The sequence below is a fragment of the Akebia trifoliata genome, chromosome 4 (genome assembly GCF_017979445.1).
Source record: "Akebia trifoliata isolate Shusen 1 chromosome 4, ASM1797944v1, whole genome shotgun sequence".
NCBI classification, from domain to species: Eukaryota; Viridiplantae; Streptophyta; class Magnoliopsida; order Ranunculales; family Lardizabalaceae; genus Akebia; species Akebia trifoliata.
In genome coordinates, this window is record NC_141378.1 from 12178792 (window position 1) to 12202996 (window position 24205).

Below are 24205 nucleotides of genomic sequence, written 5' to 3' on the forward strand. Positions count from 1 at the left end.
AACTAACCTTTTACCTAAAACCCTTGATTTTTCTATCAAAAATCTCATTATTTTTAATTTTTCCAAAAATATTATTTATTTGTTCTTCCCAAAATAAGTCATTTTCACGTTCTTCAATTTTTATGGTAACTTTAATCTATTCAATCTTTACTTTAATCAATAATTTTCTACATTACCTTCTTTGTAGAAAATCCTAGAATTTTAATTCAAAATTTCATCATTTTATACTTCCTAAAAAATTCTATCTTTCCATGAGATTTGAAGGTTGAATACTTGAAGTAGATCAAATCTTAAGATAGTTGATGTAGATTAAAAAATTTATCCAATGAAATTGAAGATGATTAGTTTTAGAAGAAAATTTTAGATTTTTTATTAGAAGTTGAAGACGTGTTCAAGTATTTTCCTCTTAGTTCATGTAGAAAAGTGAGCTCAATGGAAGCATGTCATCATTTTCAAAACATAGCTGGTATTTCTAATATTTAGCAGTGTTAAAATACGGCTCAAAACAATTAGGCCCAATCCAAATATGTGTGTTTTTTGGGTTATTCTAAGGTAATTTTGGATTAGGCTTATAACCTATATAAGTGACTCACTTATATAAGTGGCTCACTTATGTGGTGTTTCTAAAAAGGGATTTTGATTTTCTTTAAGTTATAAGTCTAAACTTTTTAGAGAAGAGAAAAGAAAATGAAAGAAAACCTAGAAAAAGAAAGTTGAGAGGTTTGAAAAAATTGAAATTTCGAAGAAGGTGAAGATAAGTGATAGAGGTAACTCTTATATTGATTTGTCCAATTTCTTCATAATGAAATCAAGTTTCAACGCTTATACTTTTGTGAACATAATTTTTGCATGAATCACATAAAATCTCGTGTTGTGGGTATTATGTTTTTACTTTTTCTTTGTATATTTGTTTATATTCTTTGTATTTACTATTATTAATTAGATTATTCTTAATTGTCATTATCAAATAAGAATTTGAAAACTATTACATATAAGATATTGGGTAAAATATCCAATAAATATTTTATCAAATTACTAAGTGAATTTCACAAAGACTATACACAACAAGCAAAACATAGAGATCATTTCTAACTCACCCTTCAATCAAGGACAATGATTTAAAACTATCTTTTGCTTTAACTTTCCTTTTTCTTTCCTTTTCCTAAATTCCAACAACTATGATTTCAATTTTCTTTTTGTGGTATAAATATATGCCTATTTTGTGTAAAAAAAAAATGAACTAAATCTGTTACCCAACTCAACATGTCAAACCCATATCTTCATCATCATCTTCTTCTCCTCCTCTTATGTCTCTCTCTCCTCACAACTCTCCAATCTCTCACTCACCCTTCAGATATCTCAGCTCTCAAATCCTTCAAATCCTCCATAAACCCCAAAACCATACCTATTTGGTCTTGTCTCTCCTCGTGGAACTTCTCTTCAGACCCTTGTTCCCTCTCTCACCGTACGTCCTTCATTTGTGGCATCACATGCAACTCAGAGTCAACCCGTGTTATCTCACTCGTCCTTGACCCAGTTGGCTACTCTGCCCCTCTCTCTCCTGTCCTCTCTCAACTCACCCAACTCATCCATATCGACCTCTCTGACAACAACTTCTACGGCACAATCCCCTCCTCTCTCTCCTCTCTTACCCAACTCGAAACCCTCTCTCTACGATCCAACTCACTCTCTGGTTCGATTCCACCTTCCTTATCCCAACTCACCTCACTCAAATCCATCTATATTTCCCATAATGCCATTAATGGTACACTCCCCAGTACCCTCTCTTCTCTATCAAACTTAAAAACAATCGATCTAAGCTTCAACAAAATTACTGGTTCTCTTCCCAAACTACCCTCCAGCCTAGCCGAGTTAGCTCTAAAGGGAAATTACCTAAATGGGCTTCTCTCACAATCTTCATTCCAAGGTCTTAACCAACTTAAAGTGGTGGAGCTGAGTAATAACATGTTGAGAGGAGAATTACAAAGTTGGTTTTTTCTTCTCCCTTCCATACAACAAATCAATCTAGCCAATAACAGTTTTACACGTGTCGAGATATCGAACCTGTGAAATCTGATAGTGGATTGGTAGCCGTTGACTTGGGGTTTAATAGAATCGAAGGATACTTGCCTGTAGATTTCGCAGCATTTCCAATGTTGGCTTCGATTTCGCTTCACTACAATAGGTTCCGAGGACCAATTCCATGGCAGTATAGTAATAAAGTGTCTTTGGAGTGGTTATTTTTGGATGGAAATTTCTTGAATGGGAAAGTTCCAACTGGGTTTTTTGATAAAAGGGTGGAAATTTCAGGGAGTTTTGGTGATAATTGTCTTGAGAATTGTCCGGGTTTTTCGCAGCTCTGCTTGCCGCCGCAGAAACCAACTTCTATTTGCAAGCAAGTGTATGGTGCTTTTGGGCTTTAATAGTTTTATTATTATTATTATTATTATTATTATACTTGGGTGTTTAATGATGATTAATATGACAAGATATTCTCATAAATCTGTTTAAAGAAATTCATAATTAGTTCATTTTGACATGAGTCGTGACAATCTGACTCTCCCATGTGGTATACTCAATTGATATGGATGTGTCAAAATCATAGACTTTATGCCTCAGGACACACAATCACACATCCTCATAAATATGTGCAGTTGTGTTTTCGAAGGAAAGAAAATCTATTGTTTTGGCATATCCGATGTCAGATGAGTATTTTAAGTATGAACATGAGAGTGTCCGATTATCATTAATCTTTTGATATTTGTAAGTTTGAATGTATTCCAACCAAGAAGGCATAATTTTGTTTGATAATGTGGACCATAAGACACATCCACGTGACCACCAAGGCAAAGTAAGGCTGAGTAGGAAGGGACATGCATCGCATTCTTAAAGTAGCTAGTACGACCATTCGAATTGAGAGAGAGAGAGAGAGAGATTTGTGCCTATTAATTCCTTGGGGGGACTAAGCCCGAGACTTCTTTATCACAATTATGAATGTTGGGATAAAAGTATATGATTGGAACATGCTAACATATAAAATTTTAACCTATTAGAAATTGAGCATGGATTTTAATCTTTTATGATAAAAAAGATTTTGAATTCAAGATATAATCACTCACTTTTCTTATATATTGAATGCATAAACACTATATGAAAGTTCAAGATTGATATTATATACTTTCCTTTAAGTATAATATTATCTTTATTTATTTATATTATTAAAATAAGTAAGGAATTATTATTATTATTTTGATATTTTATATTGTACTTGTTTTGAAATACAAAAAAGTATATATATATATATATATATATATAATATATATATATATATATATATATATTTTAATCTATTAGTCATTTCTCTTGTTGTGAGTGAAGCTCTTATATGAGAAGCAAACGTTTTGTTTTTGAATCTTTCTTTGAGTTTGGGTTTTTTTGATCTCATATTCTTTTAATCCAACATGGATGAAACAGAGAACATGAGGCAATTCTTAAAAGTGGTTTTTGTTACTTGGGTTGGTCTCAAGAGGAACCCAAGTCACTCCCTCTCCTGCATGTGCCATGGGAGGAAACTTGCTTCACTTAATCAACTCAATAATACACACACAAACACACATGCATCATCGAGCCAAGTCAGTCGGGTTGAGCGGGCAATGTTGTTCGGTGTGGTGTGGTGCAGGTTCATAAATACTTACTTTTATTTTTTATTTTCTAAGACATTGTACCTCTTCAAAACAATATATTTTCCAAATTGAAATAATTTATAGTTGTACACATCTTTTCAGATATATTTGTTTAAACAAATTTGTCTTCTTTACAAATTGGTTAAAACAGATTTTTATTTATTTATTACAATCAATGAATTCTTCTTCTCGCTCTAATTGCTTTAATTATAGAATAATTTATCAAAACGATAGAATTTTCGAAATTAATTCCGAAAATGGTACACTGTAGCAATTAATTCTGAAAACGGTAAATTTACCGTTTTCGGAATTAATATTTTTTACCAAAACAGTAAAATATTTTTTTTTATACCGAAAATACCCTTTTTTTGTTTTACATATATATTTACAATTTTAACCTTAAAAAAATGAAAATCCAACTAAAAAGATTCACTCTCTTTCAGTAATCCAACAATCATATGTATTTATAATTTTTTTTTACTGAAATCAAATTTATTTTCGTAATTTCAGTCAAAAAATAAAAAAGGGCATTTTCGATAAAAATAAATAAATTTTACTTCTTTTACCGTTTTAGTATATAAAAAAAATTTCGAAAACGATAAATTTACCGTTTTCGGAATTAATTGCTACAGTGTACCGTTTTGGTAAATATTCGAAATGTTGTGCATGTTTTGGTAAATCTGCTTTAATTATATTTAGTTTTGGGAAAATTGAAAGTGCAGTGAATTGAGACACAGTAATTCAAAGCAACGAATTTGGAGATTTACATTCTATTTGATTGGGTGGTTGTACCTTGGGGATGTAATGTCACTTATCTACCTACCATGATTGTAGATATGCCAAACACCTTAAAGAAAACAACATTATACGTGACTCAACCAAATTTAAATCAGTTTTTTCTTAACAGTCCAAATTTTTTAAAGGATTACATTGTTCTACATCAAAATTAAAATGGTGTAAGTAAACTAAAATTACCTTACCCCCAAACTCGTATTCTTAGAATGATCTCCTTCTTATTTCTTACAAAAAATCTCAAATTTGAGAGATTCCCAATTTAAGATCCTCTGATGATCATGTTAGTAGAAAAGTGAGAAAGGTTGAATTAGAGCTAGAGCTAAAAAAAGTGTCTCACCCGTGTGTTGATACATGTATTTATATATTCCTAGAATTCTTTTCAAATTAGTAACTTCTTTGAAAATCTTGTGCATATCTTCAAATTCAAGCACTCCTTGGATTAGGATCTTTCTATACTTATTTTGTTGATTCCTTTATAAATCACAATTCTTTCTTTTTCTAATCTCTGGATAATTTGGTCTAGCAATCCCGTTTTAGTTAGGATCCTATAGGTCATAGGAAACTGTTCGTTTAACGTATGTTTTTATTCTCTTATTAATTCTGTAATTTTCCATTAATGAACTAAGCTCTCGACCATGTTAAGCCAAGTGTTTCAGATTCTTACACATGTTATTCAGACTGGGCTCTTTTAAAGAGTTGGTTATACTAAGATGTTTCAACTAATTATCCGTCGAATGGACGTACTTACATCAAGAATAAAATTCATGCCCCTTCCTACTCAGCCCTATTCTATTTTTAGAGATCATGTGGAGGGGTCTTATTGGTCCACACCCACTAATGGTACTCTTATATGCAATTTTAAACAACAAAAGGTAAGAACATTTGATCTTTTTGAATATTAAATCTGTCTTTTGGATGTATAACCGAGTTATTCAATCTGGTTTCTAATCATACTCAATGTATTTTTCACATAACTCGGTTGAGTTTCCGAGTTGACATGATAAATTCCCAACCGAGTTGACTGGGTGGGATGGTTTCATTGAATTGTGGGGCGGACTCACCTCGAAATCTAATCCAGTCTAGTCAACTCGGACGAGTTTCCAGCCGACAAAGAGTTTTCAAACTATCCTTTTAACTTCATTTGAGGCTTGAAAGTCAAAAAAAAAAAAAAAATCGCTCTCAACCACACAAAACATATAAGAAAGAAAGAAAGAGAGAGAGAGAGTGGGAATCCGAATGTAAACCTCAAAGTCATCTCCAGCTCATCGAATCCACCCAACTATGCTTCAATTCTTAGTAACACCACACCCTCCACTCTTTCTCCTACAAAGAGAGAGAGAGAGAGAATCCAAGGCTTGACCTCATCATGTCAAACCCATCTCTTCACCATCACCATCTTCATCTTCTTCTCTTCTTCTGTCTCTCTCTCCTTACAACTCTCCAATCTCTCACTAACCCTTCAGACATCTCAGCTCTTAAATCCTTCAAATCCTCCATAAACCCTAAAACCATCCCCACTTGGTCTTGTCTCTCCTCTTGGAACTTCTCTTCCGACCCTTGTTCCCTTCCTCATCGCACCTCCTTCATATGTGGCATCACCTGCAACGCCGAGTCAACTCGTATAATCTCACTCGTCCTCGACCCAATTGGCTACTCTGCTCCTCTCTCTCCTCTCCTCTCTCAGCTCACCCAACTCACTCATCTCGACCTCTCAGACAACTCCTTCTACGGCCCAATCCCCTCTTCTCTCTCCTCTCTCACCCAGCTCGAAACCCTCTCTCTCCGATCTAACTCACTCTCTGGTCCGATCCCACCTTCTTTAACCCAACTCACCTCTCTCAAATCCCTCGATATTTCTCATAATGCCCTTACTGGTACCCTCCCCAATACCCTCACTTCTCTCTCAAACTTAAAAACACTCGATCTCAGCTTCAACAAAATTACAGGTTCTCTTCCTAAACTACCCTCCAACCTAGCAGAGTTAGCTCTAAAGGGAAATTACCTAAATGGGTCTCTCTCACAATTTTCCTTCCAAGGTCTCAACCAACTTGAAGTGGTGGAGCTGAGTGATAATATGTTGACCGGACTATTAAAAGGTTGGTTCTTTCTTCTCCCTTCTTTGCAACAAGTCGATCTAGCCAATAACAGCTTTACACGTGTCGAGATCTGGAAACCTGTTAATTCTGATAGTGGATTAGTAGCCGTTGACTTGAGTTTCAATAGAATTGATGGGTACTTGCCTGTAGACTTCACTGCGTTTCCGATGTTGGCTTCGGTTTCGCTTCGGTACAATAAATTTCGAGGGCCAATTCCGTGGCAGTATGGTAACAAAGTCTCTTTGAGAAGGTTATTTTTGGATGGTAATTTCTTGAATGGGAAAGTTCCAGGTGGGTTTTTTACTAATAAAGGAGAAATTTCAGGGAGTTTTGGTGATAATTGTCTTCAGACTTGTCCGGTTTCTTCGCAGCTTTGTTTGCCGCCGCAAAAACCGAGTTCGATTTGTAAGCAAGTGTATGGTCGTTTTCGGCCTTAATATTTATATATTTTTATTATTATTATTATTTAGGTTTTAATGTTAATTAGTCTAAATTAGAAGGTTCGCAGGTTAAATTTGTATAGCTTTAAGTAACGGCTGAGATGGAAAGATATACTACGTACCATCATTACCGTTTGTTCGACCCTAGTAAAGTACATGTTGTAATGGTGGCTTGTAAATCATTATCATTCAATAAAGGGTTTTTTTCTTGTTACCTCCCTGGTTTATGAGATATATACACCATTACTCCCCATTTTTGTAAACAAATTTTTATTGACTCCTTGATATTTTAAAATATCGGAATATATTGGCTGATGCAATAACTATGTATCTAGAACAAGGATTTGGGGGGTTTCAAGAATCAAGGTTTGTAACATTATATTGAATGTGTCTATCAATTAAGATATTGATGTGATATCGGCCAATACATTCCCAAAACACTCAATGTTTTAGAGTCAATTTTTTGTATTAGTCTCAGTCAATATATTCTGATATTTTAAACCACGTTGTATTGAATTGATTTTTGATCAACCCTCTTGATCCGATAATGTATTTGAAACATAGAAATGATATACAATTAAATTGTATAGAGTTGTGCTGTGGTGACAAAGGATTTATTGTGATTCTCACAATTCTGACGTGGACATACATGCATAACCATAGATGGTTTTTAGTCATATCTCGAGGAAATAATTTATGGTCATGAGCACATCCCACGTCAAACTTGTGAGAATCGCAATAAATACCTTGTGTCATTTCAACATTTTCCAATTGTATATTTATTTAAATATATGATGGGTATCATATACTTATTTTATATTTATCATGGTATCAGAGTTGGTCTTTCTCTCCGTCACGTCACCTAGTTCATATTTATAAATGCTTTGGCCCAATTCGATCTATACATGTGGGAGCGTATTGAGTTTAGTCTCACATCATGCATTCATTGCCTTGTTTCTATCCTTATAAACCCCTGGGCCTCTCTACTCATTGTCATTGCCAATTGATTTTGAGTTGGACCCTCAAATTTATTAATATAATCGACAAAAAGTAAGTTATAGCAAAACATAAGTCATTAAGTGTCAATATCCCAACAAACAACATCTTGCGAACAAGAAGTGGTAAATAAACTTCAGCAAGGAGAGATGCAATCATGACAAAATGATCGCGGCAATTAAAATGAATCAACAAGACTAGCACGCAGCTCCATGAGTCTAGACATAAGTCCAAAATGATTAGTCTTTATAACATTCAACAAACATCTTCAACATATGTTATGACATATATAATAAATCAAAATTTTATAAATTAGAGAGATATGCATAGAAATAAAGAAAATGTAATGATTTTCATTGAATGAAGTCAAACTCTATCAATTTCAAAATTAACTTAATCGTGAGAATTGCAGGTGGAGTCATGCAACGATCAATTGGTTTAAACTAAGAGAGAAGTTTAGGTGATTCAAACCCCACAATATAGACTTTCATCAAATCAAATAAGGTTGGATTATTATCAATCAATAAAATATTTATTTTTTTAATCAGATCTGATGAGATTGGATTCAAAATAGCACATATCACATTAGACTGGGTGTGGTTTTAAATAGCAATTCGATGAGTTCGGGAAGGCCAAATTCTTATAGATGTAATATTGTAAAGAGTCAATGTCTGGACATTTTCATAAATTAGGTCAATGGTTGAAGGAGGACTTTCTATATTCTTAAATAGAGTTCTCGAAAATAAGTTTTATTACTAAAGATTCTATTGCCACACCACCTTTTTCTAATACTACACCAATATGTGTGCTAATTCAATGGAGATTTACATGGATTGAGGCGGCATTAGCAAAATTTGGTGTGGCAATAGAATCTCGCATTATTATGCTGGGTTGGTAAAAAAAAACTGAGCAAGTTGCACCATTTTTATTTATTTATATATTGTACGTACTTGTATGTCAGGTGTTGTGAACCTTTGTCGGTGCTGTTGCGGAAAATGTTGGTAAACTTTTAACGAAAATCCTTCGGGACTTTATTTTCACTGTGATTCTCACTGCATTGATGTGATAGTCATAGATATCTTTCATCGAGATACGAGTAAGAAGCATCTACAATTATCTGACCACCTCCACGTCAGAAATGTGAGAATCACAGTAAATTCCTGTGTCATCCCAGCATTAAAGTTTTCTGGGGATGTCCACTACCATCTGACGGTGTGTACGCAAGCATGACAGCAAACACACGTGCTTATAGTAATACTGTACGGTGTGGACTCAAGCAAGACAACAACGCAGCTTTTCCGTGTTAAATAGTTGGAAAAATTACTAAATAGCCCTTGTGGGAAGGGTTTCTTTTTAAATAATCCTTGATTCTGGGAGTATCTTGATAGTTAAAATTTAAGATTCGTGATAACTGGACGCCCCTCTAACATACGCCCCTATCACAGACCTCTAGATCATTTCCCTCGGGATACACGAGAAAAAGATTTACGATTCTGCGTATCACGAGGTAAATGATTTATGATTCTGTGATTAGGGTAAAAATCATTATTCTTCATATAATTAACTTTTTGGATAATGATTTTTTGACTCCTCTCTGCCATACTCCCCTGGCGTGATAGTGAGTAAGACCAGTTTTTTTTTTTTCCAAACACAATTGCACATAATTATAGGAGATGTGTAATTGTGTATCTCGAGAAAATAAATCAATGGTTCGATACACTACCATGCCAGGGGAGTATGTCAAATTAGAATGACTATTAACCTTTTATATGTATAGAGAACACTCTTCTTATCGAGAGTTGTTGAGCTCAAATTGATCACTAAATTGGTAAGTGAACAAACTTCATGAAAAATCAATATAATAATAAATAATTTTTTTGGGCTTGATCCAAGGTTTTGAGAATGGAAGAACTTCCAAATTTAAAGAAAAAAAAATTAAATTTTTTAAAGATTTTTTTTTTTTTTTTAGTTCATAGAATTTTGTCTTCTACATTCCTGTGGCATCAGATCATATTTTTAGATGACACAAGTAAAATCAATTATCTTTTGAAATATTTGAAATCTTATTAAGTTAATAAGGCTAGCCTTACTCTATATTTAAATGATAAATCAAACTCGTTTCCCCTAACAATATTTTTTGAGTATCCAAACTACTACTTTCTCATATTTTTCACATACCTAGGTTTTTCAACGGTGATTGCAATCATTTTCGAAAAATTTTAATGGTGAATAAAGGATGAAGAATGATATAATCCTAATTTCAAACATTTGAATGTTTTTTTATATCTATTTGACGATTTGTAACAACAACAAAAAAAAGACAAACCAAGTTGGGATTCTAATTTTTTTTAAGATTTTGTTGAAATATTTGAACAAATAAGAATTTTACACAAAATGTTCAAAAATTTATGGACTTTATTGGATTATATAAGTAAAATTTTTACACAAAACATAAAAATTTAGAGATACCTCCACACTTTTTCAAATCAACGAGATACCCCTTGACTTTTGTATTGCCTTAGTAATGACCAAAATGCCTCATCTTGGAACAACCTCATGAAAAAACCCCTTGAACTTGTTTCAAAAAATCAATTATCTTAAACCTCAACGATCAATTTTTTAACCTATTGAGAATCTTCAAATTTGTCTTCAACCTCTTGCTAAAAATCTGTGATTTTAATTTCAAACAAAATATTATCTTCAACCTACCCAAAATCACATTTTACTCTTGAGGTTTGATGATTGAATGAGAGAATCTTTTGATCGAAGACGATGGTGAACTTTTTTCGAGTAAAAGTAGAAGACATTGGGTTCTGGTCAAGACACAAGTGGGGGGCCAAGGGTGTCTCATTTAGTTTGAAAACATAGGGGTATCTACAATTTTCACCAAAAGCTGGAGGGATTATTTGAAATTATCCAATGGTTGTGGGTTTATAAACATTTAAAATAATATATTATTTCACTCAAGATGTACAGATTCCATGATAGGATGACGTTTAATGATCATTATATTATAAGCTTAGGGTACATCGAAGCCCAAACATAATCAACCAATCTTCTATTTAAATTTAGTGTCCAATTCAACAAATAAAAAAATGATTGAATGTTTGTTCAAAGTTTTTGGTACATTATTTATTTACCTCGGATTCTGTTTTATTTATAAATAGAGTGGATTCTTGAATATATTTAAATTGTTTAATTTCAATAACCAACACTTCTTGATATTTAAATTCAAAACCCAGTTGTCAATTGACCTAACATTTACTACTATAATTAATCCCACATCTCTAAAAAAAAAAAAATAGTATGGATTAATACATATGTCAATTATATATTGTTAAAGCATCAAAGAAGGTATGGCAAGATATATTTTCCTATGTGGTCAGTGGTCACAATTTCTTTAATTGATTAGGTAGGGTGCGCTCTTCAAAGTGGAAACAACATATCCCCATTGATTACATGCACATGGTTATGTTTTTCAAAACATTGTTATTAATTGAAAGGAAATAAAAAATTATTTGGAAAATCAAAAGCATGAAATGAGAAATGATGTAAGTGTAGATAGTACATTTTAGATTCAATGCCATTTATTGAAGAATGTCGTATGTTGTATTTAGTTTGGCTATGATATTACATCGTGAATTTTGCATGCGTATCTGTCATGTTTTCTCATTACTAAGCACATACAATAACATATGTTGTACATAAATTCTTATATATGAATTTTTATCAAATGATTAATGATTTTATAATCTCCTGATGTATCATGCGTTATAATTATAGATTTTGTTTTGGGATATATATAACTACACATATTATGGGGATGTGCAATTGTATATCCCAAAGAAAAATCTATGATTCTATCACATGTCATGTCAAGAGAGTATGGAAGAGTATGTCAGAGGAGGGGGTCAAAAAATCACGACTCTTTTCAAATTATTAGTAGATCATCAAGAGGATAAGATTTGATGATTACGGACATCTTCTATAGCATGGTTGTGTGACCAATTTTATTATTGAAAAATAGTATCCATATAAGGTCACTGATGGAGAAAAAATTAGTGAGATATGTTAGGCTTAGACAATTAGATTACCACACATACCATATGTCACTAAACCCTTATATATGTACCAGGGTCAATAAGACTTGCATAACATCTTAATCCTTTAAAACAACTTTCTTCTTGTAACCTCCCTCGAGCAAGCTTCAACTTTTTTTTATTTTTATTTTTATTTTATCTCTCTCTCATTTGTGAGAGATTGATCATCCACTTGTGTAAGTAGGTAGAAACTAAAGTCACCGACCCTTTGAATGTGACATAAGTAGCAAATGACAAGTGACAGGTACATCAAAATAATAGAGAGACGATAGACAATGTTAGATACACATTGGGAACGGCTCCAACTACTAATGCCTTTTTAGGTAGAAATAATAGAGAGTCGACCTATACTCAGGTGATGTTGATAGCGCTTTAAAAAGTTATTTTTCATAGTTTTTGCAGTTAAAACTCAATTTCACGCCGTGATTTGTGTTTGATAGTACTTCAAAAGTCATTTTTGTGTGTGGCTTTTGACCGTATTTTTTATATGAGCTTCTCATAACTGCTTTTAAAAACTATAATATATATTGATGTGAAATGATCTTAATACCCTTCATCAGATAACATATTTACAACTTAAGTCCCACGACTAAAACCCAAACGAGAGCTTCTTCGATTCTTCAAGTTCTTCTCTAATACTAATGGCGTCCATCTGAGGAATCTGTTCTTCCTCATCAACCTTCAAACATGAAAAACTCATCTATTCTTCCATCATATCCTTCTGTAAGGATCAAATCTCATATCCGATTTGTTTTAATCTCATCAATTGATCTCTCCATCGAATTCGCTATCTCAAGCCGAGTCAATCAATCGCTCGAGAGATTCCTGTTGACTTGTCAAGAACAAATGAATGATGTTTTGTGGCATTGATACGTCGATTAGCTTTACCAACACAAGGAATTAGGATTGTTTATCGATGTGAGTCGGATAGGCTTTAGTGATGAATTTGTGAAGAAGATAGAGCCTAGATTTCAAGCTGCTTTTAGAGCGATGCAGGAGCTTGAGAAGGGTGCAATCACTAATCCTGATGTGGGAAGGATGGTTGGTCATTATTGGCTTCGAAACCCTAAGCTTTCGTCGAATTTGTTTCTTCGGTTGCAAATTGAGAACACTCTTGAGGCTATCTGCAAGTTTGTTGCAAGGTCAGATCTTCCTTTACATTTCCTTTTATTTTTAGTTTTCATTATTTTAATAACTTGACAGTAGTTCTTTAGGTGGGGGTTTATTTTGTTAAATTCGGTAAAGTTTCGTTAAAAAATCGGTAACATATCGGAGATATACAAATTATGGTTTTGGGTTTCTTTCCAAAATCCATTACCCTTCAACCTCCCCAAAGCCCCTATCTTGTTATTGGAAATTTAAAGGTTCAAGAAGTTAAACAATTTTAGGTTGAAAGGTGAACATGTTACCATGTTTAGCGGTTAATTCATTGATTTGTCGATTTAATTGGTTGATCTCTTATTCAGAGAATTTAAAAAAAAAAAAAAAAATTCAGAAATTATGTTTTTAAGTGCAACAAAAGGCATAACTAATTGGATTTGTATTAATGCTAATCTCAAGAAACATGACATTCCCTTTGTAATGGTCTACATCATAGGACATTTTCCTATGGATTGCTAAGCGTGACATTTAAGATCACATTAAATTTGGTGTAATCTTAAGTTCTAAAAGTTTTCAACGGGGAAACAAAAGCTTTTAGATCAGTTTGACCAAGACAAAAGACTGCAAGAAAGGACTAAATTGAAAGGTGAACATGTTACCATATTTAGCGGTTAATTCTTTGATTTGTCGATTTAATTGGTTGATCCCTTATTCGGAGAATTTTTTTTTTAAATTCAAAATTTTTGTGATTATATTTTTAAGTGCAACAAAAAGGCATAAACTAATTGGAATTGTGTTAATGCTAACCGCAAGAAACATGGCATTTTCTTTGTAATAGTTTATATACTTAACACATCCAAATGAGATGTTATGTAGATGCGTTATGTATATAAGATGTTAAGTGGATGTTGGATTGTATATTATGCAGGTATTTTCTTTATCAGGAAAATTTCACATGTCTTTTTTTAAGAGGAAATGTTACCGAAATTTTGATAGAATTATAAAATTTATAAATTTATTTAAATTAAAATAATTATTTTTATAATTTTATATATATTATATATATATATATATATATATATATATATATATATATATATATATATATATATAGTGTAATTATATATTTATTAGGGTCTTCTGATCATTTTTTGTGTATTATAAGTGCATTACCAACATTAAAGGTATTCTAGTCATTTTACCAGAATTCAACAACTATATCAAACAATAATTACTAAATTCTGGTAAACAACACAACACTTCTACAAAATTCTATCAAACAAACTTTTCAATGTTCCTAGTAGAATTTGACAGTGTTATCCAACAAGGCCTCAATGTATGCAAATATTAGATCTCTTTCATTAACTTGACATTATGTGAAACCCGAAAGTTTTGACAAGAAAATTCGACGGGTCAAAGCCCACAAATTTTAGAAAGTGAAATTTGACGGCTTATAATCGTTAAAATTTTTTATGATCCCTAATTCGACAGCTTAGAGTCATCAAATTTCTACCATTCTCCATTAATTTAACAGTTTTGGTCCGTTGAAAAAATAAAATTGATGTCTTGATCCATCAAATTTTATGAAATTCGATGGTTTTGAATCGTTAAATATAGGCTTTTTCACGTTGTGTGATAAGAGGCATATAATTGTTCATGTGTTAAATTTGATGCGATTTAATTCAGACCTATGTAAAAAAATTCATATTTTTTTATGAGAAATATTTGGATTGATTCAATAATTATAGAAATGCAATATTCAGATTTTGCTTGAATAATGATTTAGTTATCTTGATATTTCAAGAATTTAGAACAAAAAATCCAATATTTTAATAAACCCTAAAAATAACACTTGCGCACACAGTCAATCAAGATGGACTCAGTTGAATCATTGGTCTCAACTCATTAACTAATGAGTGATTAGAAGTAGTGTCGGAGTATGCACAAGAAGTCCTCAAACCATTGTTTTGTCAAATATCTATGATTGATCATCTTCATTCGACAAGATGCATTGTACAAATAATTTGAAAATAGAAAAGTAATAATAACAACAAAATAATAAAAAGTCAATGTGGGTCAAATTATCGAGTGAGGTTATATAGGTAACCATATACACAGGTGTGCCTAATACCTTCTGCGACTCAGAACCGAATCTCCAAACCTGAATCTCTAATTTGACTACTTTCTATCCTTGAAGTCAACTCGCATACCAAATCAAATAGTGCGGCCTTCCACACCCATTTAACTCGATAAATGGTGACGACTCCATATCATGTAGCAGTTAGACCTCAAAATCCGGTTGTCGCACTTTAATTTCCAATCCCACTCAATCCAACAAACACTGCAATAGATGAATGTAAAAATAAAAAAAATAAAAAATTTAATCTTCCACAAAGAAAAATAATTCGAAGGGCATTCTTACACTCATAAACTGTTAGAATCGTGAGACTACCATGGAATTGTAAAATCCATAATTGATCCCATGAGATAGTATAATTTACAAAAAATTTGTTTCCAAACGTGATTTTAAAACTCTATCGAGTTATTGTGGCTTAGAACGAGTCACAATAACTTGATGATTTCGTTATTGTGCCTCAATAGTTCAATTTGCTCAACGCTTGATCCAAATGTGGATCATCGAAGACCAATAAGCAAAATGTGTAAATTATAAAAATGGGTTAATGTAGATTGACCCACACCAGCATATGCACGATCCAATTACATGAATATACAATTTTTTTATTTTGAACTTTTAAATAACCGATTACAGATCATAATCACAAAATGCTCCTAATTTTTCCAAATTTTTTTTCAAATTCTCGAAAATAGGGAATCAGACAATTAAATTGGCTAAGTGAAAAATTAATCAACATTTTATCGATATTTCGTCAAATACGATTTATGACATTTTTACCCTTCAAGTTCAAAATTTATTCTTCTCTAAGCTGTCAAATCTCAAGAATAAGATATGGCTTTCATTCCCTGAAATTTTTCCTATTTTTTGTTTTGCGAAATCATCCCTAACTTAACTGAATTAAACCCCGTTCAAATAATTGCCGAGAATCATCCCTTAATCTTCCAGACTAGAGAATGAACCGCATTACATCAAGTGCTGGAATTTAATTTGTTGATTTGTCAAATCGGCTGATCCTGTTTCAGAGAATTTTGTGACTTTTGGCAATAGTTACTTTGATATCGTGTACTTCTCGATTAAATCGGAAAAAAAATGAAAAATGAGAATTCCAATGTTGTTTTGGTAATCTGTGGTATGTAAGCCTAAATAAAATTTCATCCCTCCATATCCAATCTCAGATTATGCACTAGTAGAGGAGCTAACCTTGATGAATATGATGGGGACCATTTTAATGACGAAGCATCAAAGAATTAAGGATGCAAGTGATGATCTATAAGCCACATTTTGGATAGGTTTCTTGATGATCTCACTAAACATCATATCCGGTACAATCTGCCTAGAGTAAAAAGCTACATATTTTGAAAATGAAAACCCAAATGAAGATGATTGATGATTTTAAAACTCGTTTTGACGTCTCGTCTTGTCCATGAACGAGACTGAGTCATCTCACATGAGATATCCAATTTATTTCAGTCGTCTCGGATGAGATTTAAAAAAATGCCTTAAAATTAGAATAAACAATGTCTTTGAAACTACTTGTCAACTGGTCTCGGTCTCGGATGAATTTAAAACCATGAGATAATCCCATTCCAAAAAACCGAAAATTACTAAAGCAAACTATATATTTTATAGTCATAATCCATAGAACATCACTCTTTAGTCTCAACATAGAGACTAGAAACATTGTTATATTTAGTTTGGTTACAATCTTTATAAGTTCAAGTGTAGTTTTCTTTCTTGTACTTTTTCTCTAAAGAAATAGTGATAAGTATTTGAAAGGTAAGCCCACAGCTTTAATCCTTACTATCATCTGTAGTACAAGTCATCACTGCAAGAAAAACACAACTTTGAAGAGGTTAGTTTGTATATCTAGTTCAACAAAAAGATTATCATAATGTTTATTAGAAGAAAAGGAGACTATATATATATATATATATATATATATATATATATATATTCATATTCTTGCCTTATTAGAGATATTGTTGGATAACCAATCAAGACCCTCATAAAGTCCTTCACCGCTGGTGGCGCAAGTACTCTGGATGTACCTGTAGAAGACACTTCATCAATACCGCTATTAACAAAAAAAAATGCTAAGTTAATACAAAAATTCATTAAAAAAGTAGAAATTGTGGCATGAGAAAATCACTTCTCTATTTGTATGATAGATTCTTGATGTTGCTAACTAAATTAATAGTTAAAAGATATTTTTCGCATAAAAGTGTCCGCAATCTATATTGAGGAATTAGCCTACATATAGTTATGCTTAATACATTATATTGGATAGAGTGGAATGGAAAAAACAAGATTCGTTTAGCCAACCCAAAATCTTTGAGATATTAGGTTCTTTTTTTCCTATATCACAAGGTATCCCCACACCCTTTTGGGATGCGATTGTCCCTATAGTTGCACATCCCAATTCCATAGATGTTTTTCAACGTGCAATAAAGTAAGTCATTCAAACACACGATCAAAGAAAACAAACCCTAGTCGTTAGTTTTACTGCTAAGTCAACCCCCCCTAGGCACTAAGGGTTTGTTGTAATTGTTGTTGTACGCTTGAAAATAAAATTCCAGGGAAAATGTAATCATATTCCTGAAAATAATATTTTTCAGGGAAAATATTTTCCATGCGCAATCATACAAACCTTGAGTGTTTCGGATTGTCTCTGAATGTATGTTATGATTGCCTCGACATGAGAATTTAGACCATGGTCCCAACAACATAAATGAAAGCTGAGAACTTACCAACGGCGCTGACGAAGTGAGTGTAAGCCAAGTTTATCAGTGAGCTCGGAGACACTCATCGCGTTAGGAAGATCTTGCTTATTGGCAAATACGAGCAATATCGCATCACGTAGTTCATCCTACAACAAGGAAAAAAAAAGGTCAAAACAAAACCTTCATGTTCTTCCTCATAGTTAGAAAGATTTTACTTACCTCACTTAGCATCCGATGTATCTCATTTTTGGCTTCTGAAACACGTTCTCTGTCGTTGCTGTCCACGACGAAAATAAGTCCTTGTGTGTTCTGGAAGTAGTGCCTCCATAAAGGACGAATCTGTTTAACATAGAATTAATTAGAAGATACAAAATATTGGTAGTTTTGTTACCATGCACACATGATTTCATGCCAAATACAAATGATTCGATCAAACATAGAATGCATTAGAAACCATATTTCAAAGTTCACATTGTCTTGGAATGTCTTGCACTATGTGCAAAGTGAAAATTTTGACAAGAAAATTCAACTGGCCAAAGCCCATAAATTTTAGAAAGTGAATTTTGACGGCCTATGACTGTTGAAATTTTTGATGATCCCCAATTCAACGGCGTAGAGCCATCAAATTTCTCCCATCCTCCATTAATTTAATGGTTTCAGTCCGTCAAAAAAAAATTCACAATGAAAATTTTGACTCCTTGGTCCGTTATTTTAAGAAATTCGTCAGTCTTGGGCAGTCAAATATAGGTTTTTTCCATGTTGTGGGGGCCACTATCTATAAACAAAATATCAATTCCAAAACATTGAATAACTCAAGGATCTTACATCTTAATACAAACAATTTTGGTTTTTTCTTGATCAAGTTTGGGTCTTAGCTCAGATCGTAGTGAAATATTGGACTTGAAATATTGAATGATTCAGGATTGTCTCAGTGGAGATCTTATAATTATAATAATCGTACAATCTTAGAAAAATAAGACAAAGGAAAAGTAGAATGGTATTAATAATCATCTTTGGCGATATTCCGCTTTAAAATTTATCTTCCATTTGCAAGACTTCAAACTATAATTGTAAGTATAAATTTACTCCCAATGACTATATGACATAGCTTAGGAAATCATTTCTGATTTGGATAAGCATCCTCATTATCAAAGCTTTATCCAAAAAATTTGTTGTAAATCTTATTCCAATATTCAATTAATAGTCCACATAAAAATAAGGATGTTTTATGAATCATGTCTAGAATTTTGCACAATTGACTGAACCAGTCTTTTTTTTTCTGTTCAATATTTAAAAAAAATGGATACAGACCTGATTACATAATTTCATCGAATTGGCTGATCATACATTAAATAACTATTTATGTGTAAAAAAAAATGAATTATGAACTTGGTTATATGGATGTTTTGTTAGATATGAAACAATATGATAAATGGAAGTACACAATTAAATTGATTGAATGGAGTTCAAAGAAACATGGATAAGGTATAGAGAATCAAGTTTATTACCTTATCTTGGCCTCCTACATCCCATACAGTGAAGCTAACATTCTTGTATTCCACAGTTTCCACATTAAAACCTGAACCATGAAAAATCAAAAATTTATTCAGAATTGCAATTTGAACAAAGCTTGCCCCAAAAACAATTTTCCTTCATAGATTCATCAATGCTATTGCCATCCTTAATAGATGAATACATTGTGTACAATAAGGTCCTCTGGATTTAGAGAATCGAGAGATACCAACCTTCGTCACAAGGTGGTGCCATTTGAAAGTAAAAATGGTTGGGTTGATTACTATCAACTTGTGACGAAACATGTTTGAAAGAACGATAGAGGTATACATTGACAACATGTTGTGGCAACACTTAGATTGTCCTCTTAATTCTTCCTCTGATTTTGAATATAAAGTGAAGCCCAACGTAGTTGAATATACAATCTTAGCAAGTCCATTGGATATCTAGAGGCTAAATTAAGAATAAAGGCCATGGTGTTTACGCGGCAAATTTTTGCAGGAATTTAAAATACATCGGGATCCTAACCAAGCCGTTTTCTACATTGCATGCAGCCTGATGTGTTTAATCTCCAACCATAATGTGCCACGTAGACACTGTATGTTGTTATAGGAACGGGACACCGCTCTGAATCGCAACATTTAAAAAAAATAGTACAAATAGAGACTTATTTTTCTTTTGTAAGCATGCCAATTCTTATTTGCAGTTGTTGAGTTCTATTGCCCTTAAAACTCCCTATTCAAAACCCCGGTCCAACCTAAAGTTTGAAGGTTGTTCTCGATCCAGGAAGAGAGACTATTAGAAGTCAGATCCATCAAACCCTTTTATGAATTCCAAGATACAACTATTTTCATTAGTGGTCAAAGATTTAGGTGGGGTGTAGCCTAAAATTTTTTTAGCTAACTTGGTTGATTGGAACTCGGATATTGTACAATTAAGTAAGGTTGGATGAATTCCACAATAAGTACAAATATGTTTGTTATGGGTCTCCATTGCTTGATAAATAAAGTGGAACTCGAATTTACATCGCTATGTTGGACCAGCTAGAGACACCCATACTCCAACCATACAAAATTACTAATAAACACCTCACGAGGAGAGTGGTCCTTGCCCTGAAATAAAGTACAATTTCTTTCCTTTCAAACACCCCAAGAAATGGCGAAAGGGATCATCTTTCATATATCCTTTTTCTCGAAGCAAGAAGTTCGATTTGACAACTCTAAAATGCAGATTTAATTGACCAAAGATGACACCAAGAGATATAACACGATGATAGGAAGTGAGACCTTAAACTAATGGTTGACCAATTCGTGACACTTACTTTGCATAACTAGAACACATTCATAGAGGTGATTCCCCTAGATATAATATTGCCTGTGGTTAAGATTTTATCTAAAATCACAAAATCAAATGAAGAAGGCTACCCTTGGACGAAATTCAAGGCCCACAAAGACCAAAGAAGGGTATTAGTCCAACCACGCAGATGGGTAAGAAATGAATAGACGATGATCCTCTTCGTAGAAAGACAATGGGGTGAGGGCTTAAAATGGGATGGATTTTATCCAAAATTCAAGTGCACCGAATCCAAATTTAGTGGCTTTGGTCCCATCAAATATATCCGAATTAAAATATGATTCAGATATGAGTTGATGTCCCTTGATTCGAATCAGATCCTGGTCGAATATGATTTCATTCCTATATCCATCAAGATCTGAATGATATATTACTTTATAAATTGTATTTTATATATGTTAAGTTATTTTCCATCAACTAATAATAATTGGGTATGGTGGTCAAGACCTCTCTTCAAAATGGAGAGGTCTTGATTTCAAATTACCATTTAAACACATTTTAACAATTTTATTTGAAATAACCTTGAATGGTTTGGCATTATCTGACCCGACCCAAATTAATTAATTCAATCAGATCCGGATATAAATTGTTTTAAGTCCTAGGAGTGAGAGAGAGTAGAGATTTTACATGTTCCCTCAAGATTAAGGTAACTGGTACATATTACTATCTTTCACCGAAAAAGAGAAATATATAATTTATGAAAACATAGTTAGGATTTTACATAATACTAATAAAATTACAAAAATACCCTTGAAAATTTTCTTTTTGGTACTCCATACAACATCCATTTCCTAGAATCTAAAGCATTTTGTAACAATGGACTCCATACAAGAGTACTTAGAAAGAAATATAAACAAATAAATAAATAAATGAAAATTGAGTAAAGATACCAATGGTGGGTATGGTGGTAACGATCTCTCCAAGTTTGAGCTTATAGAGAATTGTTGTTTTTCCAGCAGCATCAAGACCCACCATCAGAATTCGCATTTCTTTCTTCGCAAACAGCATCCTTACCATTCGAGATAGCACCATTCCCATTTTCACAATTGATTCAATCCAACGACAACCCAATAAGGAAAAATATATCTTAAAAGGGAAGAAAGAACGCAAAATCAAAATTCAAATTGGAGAATAGAGAAAGATTGTTCCACCCAAATAAAAGAAAATTTGTGCAGATGAGAAATATGAGACACAAAGACATTTGTGAAGGAGTTAAATGGGAAGAAGAATAGGATTCGGATGAGAGAGGGAGAGGAATAAACTAAAGTGGCTTAGCTTTTCTTCCTTTTAATCTTTCGGTGGTAGCCGTTGCTATTTAAAAAGAATTTTATGTTTTAAATCTGGGTGATTTAGATATACCTCTTCAGATTTTGGTGAATATTTGAAATACACCCTGTGTTCTTAAACTTATGACATACCCCTTGACCTTGGACTTCTCATTGTAAACTAATCTACAATTACCTAAATGCCCTCATCTTCAACTTTAGAAAAAAAAAATCCCTTTGTTTTTCAACCTCATCTTCAATCTATCATTTTCATCCTCACCTTTGACCCTTTTATAGAAAACACTTGATTTTTCTATCCAAAATTCCAGCTTTATCTACTTCTCCAAAATATTATATAGGTGTGAACGTCGAAGTAGATGGATTCTAAAGATTGAAGATGATAGTTAAAAAAAGAAAAAAACATTGGCTCTAAGACTAACAATGATTGATTTTCGAAAGAAAACTCAGTATTTTTTTTTTATTTGCTACAAGTTGAAAATGAGGGTATTTAAATCATTTTCCATAGTTGATTAGACAATGACAGGGTCAAGGGGGCGCATGGTTTGAAAACAGAGGGCAATAAGAAAGATATCCCGGCCTATGATACATAAAATAATTTTCCTTTATTTTTAGTAAAAATTACTTAAAGGACCCTCGTAGAGGGAGTTCTTTTAATTAATCCCTAAATTTTAGGACCTCTCTTAATAGTCTATTTATTAAAAAAATTATTTCTAATTAATCTCTAGACTTCACTTCCCACATTTTTCACAATTGAATCCCCTAATCGTTCAAACTCATCGTTTTTATAAATAAAATAAAATAAAATTAGATTTTTGACATCTCAATCGAGTTTCGAAGACTTCATTTTGTCGAAAAGGATTTAAGATGAAAGGAGAAGCCATTATCAAGAGTTTTTTTCAAACATTTTGAAGACTAATGTAAAAAAATTAGGGTTTTTTCTTTGTTGTAAGATGAAAATTGATTAAAAATGGTTCTTTTGAGTTGAAATAATCTAAACAATTCTTTAATTATCTCAAGTTTTTAGTCGATCTTTCTATATATTTTAATCAAAAAAACTCAAAAATCGAAAATGGGTGAGTTTTACCCATGTTGAGTCACCATATTTTATTGTCAAGTTCGACAATAAATGAAAAGGTGGTGACTCGACAATAAAAAGTGGCGAGTTTGACAATAAAAATTGTGAACTCGATAATAAGTAAAATGCAGTGAGCTCACCAATAATAAGAGACCATTAAGAAATAAAAATTTTACTAAATGGATCATCAAGCTATTGCCCAAAACTTAGGGACTATTTAGAAATAAATCCCTTCATCAAGGCCCTTTAAATAATATTTCCTTATTTTTATTTCCAAATGTAGGGGATAACCCCCACTAATAATTTAGATTCCCTATTCTGCATCAGCCTTTGTGGTGCACAAGTGTGCCACTGAACAGTTAGAGGAAAAGAATAAGGATCGATTCAACCACAGCAACTACCACAACCCACACAATGGATCAAATCTAAGGTTCAAAATGAGTGAGAAAGAAGATTACAAAGGAGATAAAAGACAGATTGAGATAGTATTTAAAACTATAAAAAAAAAAATATGAATCTAGACAGAATTGAATGGAGGAACAACAATGATTCCACCTCATATGAGTCACTCTCATCCGGTGGACATTTGATTGCCCTCATTATCAAGATTCAAGGCTCCTCCATGGTGAAACAATCGTTTTTCTGAGAAGAGAATCATTGTATTAGATTGCTTAAAAACATATTTAATCCATAAAATTGATTTTCCGACAATAAATGGAGGTGTTTGATTCAGAAAACATGGGTGTTTAATCATGAGAAAAATATAATAGATCCCGTTTGGATACACTTTTTTTTCTTGTTTTTTTTACTTTTAAAAATTAGAAAGTAAAATAATAATGTTTGAATTCATTTTAGAAAACTAAAAAAATATGACTTTTTAAAAAGTTATTTTCTTTTTTTAGCATTGTTTC

General features: G+C 32.6%; 2 protein-coding genes and 1 pseudogene across 3 annotated transcripts; 2 read left to right on the forward strand and 1 right to left on the reverse strand.

Moving 5' to 3' along the window:
- The first annotated feature begins 1256 nt into the window (after positions 1-1256).
- Positions 1257-2450, forward strand: LOC147403826 (uncharacterized; annotated as a pseudogene).
- A 3206-nt stretch (positions 2451-5656) lies between these two features.
- LOC147403827 (Leucine-rich repeat (LRR) family protein) lies at positions 5657-7228 on the forward strand. Its single transcript, XM_086439569.1, has one exon. The coding sequence runs from the start codon at positions 5845-5847 to the stop codon at positions 7009-7011; it is 1167 nt and encodes a 388-aa protein (XP_086295695.1). The 5' UTR covers positions 5657-5844; the 3' UTR covers positions 7012-7228.
- A 9721-nt stretch (positions 7229-16949) lies between these two features.
- On the reverse strand, positions 16950-22132 carry LOC147403828 (ADP-ribosylation factor 2-like). Of its 2 annotated transcripts, XM_086439571.1 has the most exons (6): positions 21824-22132; positions 19577-19647; positions 18288-18407; positions 18096-18214; positions 17315-17396; positions 16950-17173 (listed from the first exon to the last, which is right to left on the reverse strand). In XM_086439571.1, the coding sequence occupies exons 1-6, from the start codon at positions 21969-21971 to the stop codon at positions 17171-17173; spliced, it is 543 nt and encodes a 180-aa protein (XP_086295697.1). In that variant the 5' UTR covers positions 21972-22132; the 3' UTR covers positions 16950-17170. The 2 variants fall into 2 exon arrangements, with proteins under 2 accessions (XP_086295697.1, XP_086295696.1); XM_086439570.1 differs by lacking the exon at positions 16950-17173 and having other exon boundaries at positions 17303-17396.
- Positions 22133-24205: the final 2073 nt, after the last annotated feature.